This window comes from Leuciscus leuciscus (assembly GCF_965113295.1).
Source record: "Leuciscus leuciscus genome assembly, contig: HAP1_SCAFFOLD_287, whole genome shotgun sequence".
Classification (NCBI taxonomy): domain Eukaryota; kingdom Metazoa; phylum Chordata; class Actinopteri; order Cypriniformes; family Leuciscidae; genus Leuciscus; species Leuciscus leuciscus.
In genome coordinates, this window is record NW_028118438.1 from 1 (window position 1) to 11,083 (window position 11,083).

General features: G+C 34.4%; 1 protein-coding gene across 1 annotated transcript; it reads left to right on the top strand.

Annotated features, from left to right (window-relative positions):
- Positions 1 to 196: 196 nt before the first annotated feature.
- On the top strand, positions 197 to 10,565 carry LOC309491488 (uncharacterized protein; the record flags this gene model as incomplete). Its single annotated transcript, XM_082190539.1, has 5 exons — positions 197 to 300; positions 413 to 485; positions 8,020 to 8,721; positions 8,871 to 8,947; positions 10,191 to 10,565. Coding segments are annotated over 4 exons (923 nt in total), but the record flags the coding sequence as incomplete, so codon positions are not given.
- Positions 10,566 to 11,083: the final 518 nt, after the last annotated feature.

Here is an 11,083-nt window from a genome sequence, read left to right on the forward strand (position 1 = left end):
CTGCAAAGTTTTGATCATGTTGATAATTTAGAGGCCGTAGAAATATAATACAGTAGGCTTTCTAGGGGTAATAATAAAACATTGAAATGTATTTTCATATTTAAAATTTTTACTGATGGATGGTGAGGGGAAAACAGACCTCAAAAATGCTTCATACGTTTTTATGTGATGCGTTTCTCTCTTTATCTTTCAATAGCTGTATTCCCTATACGACAGATGTCCTTCGGGCTACCGGCGTCCGGGACAAACATGGCTTACATGTTGATTGGTGGAAGCTCACTTACTGCTGCTCTTGTTTATGTATGCATTTTTACTTCTTTAATCCTGTTTTAGAAAACTTTGGAAGAGTTAATAATAATAATAATAATAATAGCATCCATTTATGCTTTTTCACCCCCTTTTCCTCCAACAGGCTTATAAGACAATAAACTCGGACAGTGCAAGATATAATGAAAGAATCGCTCAACTCGAGGCCAGACCAAAAAGTAAGATTTAAAAAAAAAAAAAATTTTTATTGTAGTATTATTATTTTCTAGTTATTTTTTGCTGTAGTGGTTTTGTTTTTGCTGATGTACACCTGTTTTCAGTTTGCCTGTTAGTTAATCTTTCATCATCAGTAAAGCGGAATAATTTACACAGACAGTTGGGATTAGATTCCCATTCAGAGTTCTTTATTCCTGGCTTCAGTTGATGGGTGCTGCGAGTCAGGCCTGTTCTGGTATGTGTGTGTTTCTGCAGTTCCTCAGGCGTGATCCTCTTTCTGCAGTTACCCAGCAGCCAACTAAGCTAGCTACATTTAGAGCAGATTTCACTTGTTTACTTCTCTTGCTTGCGTGCTGTTAACCCCTTACTTTTTGTTCTCCCATTAGGTGAGGAAGGTGAGTATATTTAGCCGGTCTTAACAGCATGTCTGGGTTTTTTTTTTTTTAAATGCACTCAGTCAGTAGTCAATAACAACTTTTCTTTTCTTTTACTTTACTTTTTTTGCCTGCAGCAACATGCATCACATTTCTCACAAGCACTTTTCCAAAATTAGTTGCAAAACTTGTTTTGGCATTTGCAAACAGTTTAAGTTAAGGCACTTCAAAGTAAGCATGATTGATGACACATAAAGATAGTAAAGTGAACTTAGAGCTTAGTAAAATGCTTTTATATTATCATAGTAACTTATACTACAGTTCAAAACTTTTGGGTCAATACATTTTTTTTTTTTTTTTTTGCAAAGATGCAATACATTGATCAAAAGTGACACTAAAGATGTAACAAATAGCGATTAAAAAAATAATTTCTATTTCAAATAAATTATGTTCTTTTGAACTTTCTATTCATCAAAGAATCCTGGACATTTTTTGAAGGATTGTGTAACACTGAAGACTAATAAATGCTAAATATTCAGCTTTGTGATCACAGGAATAAATTGCATTTTAAAATATATTAAAATAGAAAACAATCATTTTAAATTGTAATAATATTTCACAATAATGCTATGTTTAATATGCAATTCTGTTTTGTTTTTTTTGTTTAAATAATTGCAGCCTTGGTGAGCTTAAGATACTTTTTCCGTTGACCCCAAACTTTCGAACGGTAATATGTTCAACATATATCATAAATCTGATTCCATGATATAATGATTCCATGACTTATAATAGCCGTTTATTAAAGGAATAGTTCACCAAAAATGTTATTCCAAGCCCATCTAATTGTATATAATCTTATATTCTTACTTGAATAATATAATATAATCATATAGCTCATTTTACTTTATTATACATTAATTATAATTTTTTTTGTATTTTGTCACATTGTATGTCTTCAGAAACAACTAGAATAGAGCGCATTAGTTGTATACTACTTTTTCATTATTTTATGGTACTTCTGTATCCTTCATGGAGCTTGAAAGACCCATTTCCCATTCATTGCAATTGTATAGAAAAGACTGACCACCACCGTCTTCATACTTTCTTCCTTTTTTTTTGGTCCATGGAAGAAAGAAAATAAATACTGCAAAATTTTACATTTTTTGGTGAACCAATCCTTCATCTTGCATTTATTTGTTTGATGTTTGCTCGGTGATGGGTCTGCATTATCTTGAGCCAATCAAGCATCCATGCAGGTTCTTTATAATCAAATCAAAACCTATTCTGAGGTATTTGGCAAGTATGGTTCACTTTAATCTCCCAATAAAGTTTCTAATGCTAACTCTAAGAGTTTAGACTCAAAGTCGGTTGAGCCTGCTGCTAATCTTAATGAATGGTTTCCGCTGTGCATCGTCCTGTTCTTGTAATATCTAATGTTGTTCTATTAAAGGTATGTTTCACCAAAAAAAAAGACAATTCTTCAAGTTGTCCCAAACCTGTTTTTTCCTTCTTCTTTTTTCTGCTGAACACAAAAGAATATATTTTGAAGAATATTTGTGACCAAACAGTTGATGGAACCCATTGACTTCCATAGTATGAAAAATGAAAAAATAACAATAAAATAATATATACTATTGAAGTCAATGGGGCCCATCAACTCTTTGGTTACTGACATTCTGCAAAATATCTTCTTTTGTGTTCATCAGAAGAAAGAAATTCATACAGGTTTGAAACAACTTGAGAGTGAGTAAATGATGACAGAATTTTTGGGTGAACTATCCCTTTAATGACAGATGGAATTACAGTTTTTCTCGATTGTTTACACACATTTTCTGAAAGCATGCCTCATATTCTCAGAACTCTACACACAAATCCAAAAAAACACACACAATGGGCAAAACCCCTCAATTCTCCTGCAAAATGAAACTTTACATTCAAAACAATGTTATTTCTTCTCAAAATGGTATTTTGTTTTCAAATGACACACACAAACCATCAAATGAATAGACATTTATAAGAACCAGTTGAACACTGATGTGCTCAGTGTAAAACACTATGATGAATGGAAAACACTTCTTCTCCATTTATCATAATGACTTAGGCCTTTTTTTGTTCAGTGTTACACTTACTACAGACAGTACATACATAAGTGTGATGTAAAATATTTGAGAATATTGTTTTTATACTCAGAACACACAAATACATGGTAACAAATATATTTTATTTTCCCCACAAAAACAATGTACACAGTGTACATCCCAAACCAACACAAAGTTGTACATACAGTGGTCTACATACAAAACAACAGAAGAATTTACTGTATACAGTTACAGTAAAAAAATAAAAAATCCAATGTTGGCATCCATTGCACCATTGAAGAGCTGACCTATTGCCCTTTTATGCTAAAGCTCTGATTGCTAATTGTAAAGCTGTGTGACGGGTGTTTGCCCATGTGATGAGTCAGTGTGCATATTTGAATGGCAGTGTGTTCCTTGTGAAAACAAGAGATTTTCTGCATGAAAATTGTGCCAAAAGCAGAGAATTGTGTGTAGTGTTTTGAAAAAAGTGTGTTTTAGAACTGCAGTTTGAGTGTAAAGCAGGAATTGTGCTTGTAGTTTAGCAGAATTGGTTCAGGTGGTTGGTGAATGAGTTACATGTTGTGGTCATTGTGTCTCAAGTACCAGAAAATGTGTGTAAACAATCGAGAAAAACTGTAATGAAAAATCTTTTGATGCTAACCCTCTTCATTTAGTATAAGAACACTTTTGCTAAGTCTGCTTTTATCTTCTTAATCACAATTGATCTTGGGATTTTCTTTGGATCATTTTGCCTTTTCTTAAAGTCCTGCTTGATGTATTCCAAGTAGGAGCAGTGGCCGCAGTGGCCACCCTGGCCTCAGTAGAAGAAGCAGCTGCGATTGTGGAAACCGCAGTAGCTGAAAACGCCACTATTGTTGAGGCCACAGCAGCAGAACTCGTTGAAGAGGTGGTTGATGCGGAGGCTGAAGAGATCCCAGAACATGTGGATGCAGCAATGGAGGTTGAGGCAGAAACTGCCATTGCACAGGCAGTAGCAGCTGAGGCCGAGGAACCAACTGCACCTGTTGTTGAGGATGTTGCCGCTGAGACTGCGACTCCTATTGCCGAGGCAACTGGTGAGGCGTCTTCTGTTGAGGAAGCAGCCTGAATACTGAGCAGTCTAGATGTAAACCCCGATGTGAATCTTCCCAACCCCACTTGGAACGCTCCATTTAGTTGTAGAGACTCCCTCTGTTGTGCTCCTTTTATCCGATTGACTGTGTCCTCTGAGCATAAAGAAGTGTCCTTTTTCAACTTGTGAACTCTAAAGGGTTCTAATCCCACATTTACGGTGAGGAGGAGAGGTTGAGGCTGGACAAAAACAATTTACTTAAATTGCAAGTGGCCTTTTTATTATTCCAGTCTGTGTTTTGACACTTGAAAATTGTATATATATATATATATATATATCTCACATCTGTGTTTTTTAACCTCTCCTCCTTCACAACCAGTGGCTGTGCCTGCGATAATACTTGTTGCCATGCATGACATACCCTCACTCATGCATGTGCAGGGAGACATTTGTCTTAAATAACTCATATCGACAAGGTTGTTGTTGTTGTTGTTGTTGTTGTTTTTTGACGACGAGAACATGCAAACATTTTATGGACACTTGCCAGAGTTGTGATTCATTCAGATTCCAGTCCAGTTGCTAGTTTTGAATTGAGTAAAATATATACATTTTCTTCTAGAATGATCATTTTTATTAAGCTTGTATGTTTATGTTCAGTTATTTCACTTTCAATGGCAATGAAAATGACCCATTAATTGTCATTAAAGTGAAATTACTGAATTTAAACATACAGTACGTGCTTGAAAAAAATGCTCATTTTAGAAGAACATTTCAAATGGCACTTAGAGGCTTTTGCATCTGAAGTCTTCATTTATATATATATTACATGTGTATATACACACACACACTTCATTTCCCAGAATACCTTTACCGACTTTCTGTGGGGCGTGGCCAATTTTTAAACGTGTCTGACCTACTTTGAAGTCTTTCTATACATGCATTCCAAACCACCATGGTCTTATAAGCAATTCTGTCTTCAAGGGAGATCTTTTATGTTTTATCATTGTTTTTCCACATGTGAATTCTGACTTCTCTCAGCTTTTGGGATGGAGGCAAACCCCTGTGCCTATTACCAAACAGTTAATCATCTCTGTGAATATCTCTTAACCCTCTGGTGCTTACTATTTTGTATTTTTAGCTGATTTTATGGTACTAAATTATGTTTATGCAGTAGTTATAAATAATCCATGTATTCACTTTTTGAGAATAGACCTGAAAATTAAATTTCCAATTTAAACCGTCACAAATCTTGAATGCTTTGAAGCGCAGACTTAAGTTTGGTTTCAAGAAGACACTTGGCAGATTATTGCTGAGTGAAAAAGTAAAAAAAAAAATTTCTTTAAGTTTCCAATTTAAACCGTCACAAATCTTGAATGCTTTGAAGCGCAGACTTAAGTTTGGTTTCAAGAAGACACTTGGCAGATTATTGCTGAGTGAAAAAGTAAAAAAAAAATTTTCTTTAAGTTTACGTTTATTGTTATGAAAAATGCAATATATATTTTCCAAAACGTGTGTGTGTGTGTAAGTTTGGTTTCAAGAAGACACTTGGCAGATTATTGCTGAGTGAAAAAGTAAAAAAAAAATTTTCTTTAAGTTTACGTTTATTGTTATGAAAAATGCAATATATATTTTCCAAAACGTGTGTGTGTGTGTGTGTGTGTGTGTGTGTGTGTGTGTGTGTGTGTGTGTGTGTGTGTGTGTGTGTGTGTGTGTGTGTGTGTGTGTGTGTGTGTGTGTGTGTGTGTGTGTGTGTGTGTGTGTGTGTGTGTGTGTGTGTGTGTGTGTGTGTGTGTGTGTGTGTGTGTGTGTGTGTGTGTGTGTGTGTGTGTGTGTGTGTGTGTGTGTGTGTGTGTGTGTGTGTGTGTGTGTGTGTGTGTGAGAGAGTGTGAGAGAGTGTGAGAGAGTGTGAGAGAGTGTGAGAGAGTGTGAGAGAGTGTGAGAGAGTGTGAGAGAGTGTGTGAGAGTGTGTGAGAGTGTGTGAGAGTGTGTGAGAGTGTGTGAGAGTGTGTGAGAGAGTGTGAGAGAGTGTGAGAGAGTGTGAGAGAGTGTGAGAGAGTGTGAGAGAGTGTGAGAGAGTGTGAGAGAGTGTGAGAGAGTGTGAGAGAGTGTGAGAGAGTGTGAGAGAGTGTGAGAGTGTGAGAGAGTGTGAGTGAGAGAGTGTGAGTGAGAGAGTGTGAGTAGTGCCAAAACGTTACCACATTTCATACCTTTCTGACGCAGTAAACAATTCTTAAAAAAACAAACGTAACAATTTTCGCTCAATAATGACTGAAGAGCACCAGAGGGTTAAATATCATAAGGAAATATTGTTGCAGTGTCACTTACACGTCATAATACTTGACACTACAGACATTTGCTCTTATTCTCAGTGCTGTTTTTGGAATTTAGGCCCGACCAACTCAGAATTTATGTTGATTGTAGTTTTAAAACTTGTATTCCCTAAATAAAGTGCTTAAAATAATATAAATTTTGGACTCTGAATTCAGTGCCATTATTGCATGCATTTTTTTTTTATCCCTTTACATCATGAACTGTAATTTAAAAGAAAAATAATGAACAAATCATAATACTTTTTTCTATGCTGTAAGTGTATTTACATTATATTTTGTATTTCTGTATGTTGTGTACATTAGTAGAATAGCTCCTATTGTGTTTTCAATCAGGATGCTTTGCTTATAGTTTAGATAGATCTGCATGCTTTAAATTTTTTCACAGTCCTGTAAATACAGATTAAACCCACTAATGCATCCCAATTGTTCCTCCTAAAGTCTACTGTATGCATACTTGACACAAATGTTTTCAAAATGGCTTGAATATAATCTTCGAAGACGCTTTAGGCATCTCTTACATTTAATCTGGGTAAATCTCTTTTATGTGTGTTGATTATTTAATCATCTTAGAGATTTATGCCACTTATGGCGTTTTAAGGAGATTTCCTACCACCTTTAAATCCAGCTTTGAAGATTGCACAATCTTTCCATTTCATGTCCTACAGTGTGTGTGCTCTTCAGCAAAAAGCACCCAGCTGCCCCCTGCTGCTCTGGGTCAAACTATGTATTGTAGAAATATTGTATAGCCACATATATTGCAAACAAAATTCAAGGACTTGAACATGAGGACATATTAGATATACATTTTTTAATAAATCGTTAAATGCATGTTTCCATCCAAATGCAAGATTCTGAGAAACTGTCAAACGGAAGATCTAATGAGCTTGACATAGCAAAACCTTGTGTGGGAAGATTTTGACCTCACTTTTGTAACGTTTTCCATGTTATTTTACTGTTATATAATCTAATAGTATAATACTCTCATTAACTTGTTATTGTAAGGTTTTACAAGTTTTTTAAGTTAAGTTAAGAACATATAAGCCTTCAGAAGTCTTTAAAATGATAATACTTAACTTGAATCAACCAACGAATTGGGGGAAAAAAGCATTGAAAACGTTTTTTTTTATTATTATTATTTTTTATACATTTCACTCTCATGAAATATGTTTAAATATTTGTGGCTCTGTGACAAATTGCTCATGTTCCTCTTTTGTATGTCGCTCTGAAAAAAGTGTCCGCTGAATGCATAAATGTAAATCAGTGCTATTTTAGAATAATTGATAATACAGATTTTGTAAATACTTGAATTTGATTTAATTAGTATATATTTTTTGTTTTAATATTAGTTAAAGGTTTAGTCATTTTGTTCTGTGTTTTTATTAAAAGAAAATATATTATATATTATATTATATTACTTGTTATAATATGTCTAGTTTTTATTAGGTTTTAGTTTTAAGTTTTAGTTTTTTATATATGTACATATATATATATTCAGTTAATGTTTATTTTATTTCAAATAATGAAAATGAAAAGAATTCCAAAGGATTCTTCAGAATTTCCCTCAAATTCAGAGAAAAATAAAATAGATGGAAAATGCTAAAATAAAGTCCATAGATTCAACTTGATGCCTACTTATTGCATATTTACCTATATATTTCTGTTACAAACTAATCTTGTTGCAGTTATCCAGATGTCTGATCTACTGAGCACTGTGAAAATCCTGGCTGGATCTACAGGGGAGATTGCAGCTGCTTCAGTTGGAGATCAGCACCTGGTGGCCACACTGAGGTTGGCTGAGGACAACAATTCTGTGGAGATCCTCAATGGGCTGGAGGTTGTTGAGGTCTCAGCAGAAGTGCCTGAGGAAGCTGAGGTTGAGGAGCCCGTGATCGATAGTTCCGATCTGAAAACAGAAGGAGGAGAACTGGAGGAACTGCCTTCAGCGCTTCAAGCAGTAGAAGAAACTATTGAAGTGGGAGATGAACATGTCAAGTCTGAGGCAGACAGCCCTCTTGAGGCTGAGATGAATGCTGAAAGCCCTGCTTCATCAGAGGAGGCCTCTGTTACAGAGATGGAGAGTATTTTGGAATGGGAAGAGTCATTGAGTCCTGAGGTGATGTTGTCAGAAGATGATACCATCTCTGGACCTGCAGAGGTGACGTCAGAGACGGTCAAGGCAGTTGGTCAACAAATAGAGGAAGATAAAGCATTATGTCATGAGCATGAGCCAGCTGCCACAGAAACAGAACATTCAGACCTCACAGCGCCACCAACAGACCTGGAGGAAGCACTACAGGCCACAACAGAGGCTGCAGAAGAACTTGCTGAGGAAATGATGCTGGATTCTGTGGAGGAAGCTAAACCAGTTAAAGCATCAGAGGAAGGTAATACAATTATATTACCTTAATGACTCTCTTTAGACCAGGTTGTTACCCAAACAAGTATTCTGTAGCAATCCAGATTCCACACATATACCTTTTTAATTGGAAATCAGTTTTGGACATTCAGTCATCATGTCCTTCTTTTTCCACAGCTGTTGAAAGTGGAAATGTTACGATGACCATGGCACAAGCCTGACGTGAATGTTGCACAGAACCGGCGACACAGAAAGCAAGTGAAACCCACAGAATCTGGAATGCATATGTTGAAGTTAAAGGAGTTCACTTAAAAATGAAAATTCTGTCATCATTTACTCACCCTCAAGTTGTTCCAAACCTGAATGAATTTCTTTCCTCTGCTGAACACAAAGGAAGATATTTTTGAAGAATGTCGGTAACCAAACAGTTGATGGACCCCATTAACTTCCATATTTTTGACCCATACCATGGAAGTCAATGGAGTCCATCATCTGCCTGGTTACATTCTTCCAAATATCTTCCTTTGTATCTCCAAATATCTTCCAACAACTTTAGGGTGAGTAAATGATGTCAGAATTTTCATTTTTAAGTGAACTATTCCTTTAACATGCAGTGCTGTAAAAATCATGAAAAAACGTACTTGTTGTTACAACTTACAGATTACTTGTTGTAAGGGGGTAAGATCGATGACCCCTCCGGATAATTTTTTTCTCTTGACCATAGATGGCTCGAAATTTCATTTCAACACATTTAGTAAATGGCTATGCTCTTCTTAATTTTGCCATTTCTTCTAAATATCAATATTTATGAGATTTAGTCAGTTAAAACAGTTTTGAAGTTATCTAATGTTGTGTCTCTGGAGCTCTGTGACTCTGTGTGATTGTATTATATGAATATCAAAAGTTTTTATGTTTTTTGTTACATAAAATGAGAGATTTGTGGACACAATAATGTTTTTAGATTTTTGGAGTAAAAAAAATATTGTTTTAAAAAGAAAAGATCAAATTGGACCCTTAGAGCAAGTGGCATGTTATTAAACATATCATTAGTTTTAATTTAATTTAATACTTACTGAAATTAATTGGAGTTAGATGTATATTTCAGTCATCTTCGCTATTCATTAAAGCCTGTAGGCTAATTGAGTTAATTCATCTAATTCAATTTAAATTCATAGTGTTGCTATTATCTTCATTATCTTCAATTAAAATATGGTCAATTATATATGTATATTAGTCATAGAATAAAGTTACCTTTCAAATTAATCTCTTTTATTGGATTCTTATTTGGTTATTCAATTACTCAACTAAATTGTCAAAACTATTTTAAATAGAATAGTCGATTTAGTATTTTATAGTAATGACATGTTATTATAAAATAAATATGCACAGTTCCTCTGGCTTACCTATAAGCAAATATATATTTTTAAAATACAATATATCATACAGATTTGCTTGTTCAATGAGTCTGAAGTCGTGTTTTCTTTTTCTTTTTTTCAGATAATCAGTGCTGTATTTGTCACATCCGCTCCCATATTTCACCACCAGAGGTTCTCATTAGCTTGTGTTGTTTCTTCTTTCGTTTCTCGAATCTATGTATTATGGAAAACTGATTAAAACTTTTCAAATATTGACAGCTGTGATACAGTGTCTTCTTCAGAACTGAACAAAACTTCATTGTTACATAATTATTATGCAGTTTTGTCAGACAGACTTGTCTCTTTGAAATAAAGAACAGGCATATATCTACTCAATCTATCTTTCAATCATTCACTGTACAGTGGTGAAAGAATGAAAAGAAAAACAAATACAGACATTCAATGATCACACAACATCACTGCTGGAAACATAATTTAAAACCATATATATTTTTAATTAACTTTTTTTTTAAATAGACTATTATGTGAATGTTCTGTATAGCTACAACTAATTATATAAATCACCTTTCCCCACATATAATATCTTCATATGAATTATAGCGTATGTAGAATACCAATCAAATTTTGGTTTTGTCAGTATTAAGTTACATCAGAAGTCAAACAGCAGAGGGCGCTACATATATTTAGGTATGTGGTTTTAGTTGTAGACCATAAATTTGTTTTTCTCCTATGATGATTATAGGCTATTAATTTTGCCTACAACCTCACCTAGTAACATCTGCATTTTTTTATTTTTTTGTTTTTAAATTTTTTTTATTTCATTTATTCATTTATTTAACATCTGCATTTGACCAGTTTCTGACAATCTGGCAAAATGTGGAATGATTAATTTTGAAGTATTTCACTATTGCTTTACTTAGAATTTATAGCAGTCTGTTCCTTTTACTTTCGTTTTCCGGTCCAAAAATAAGCCAACATTTATTCTATTGGTTTGATTTTGGTTTGAGGGTTTTA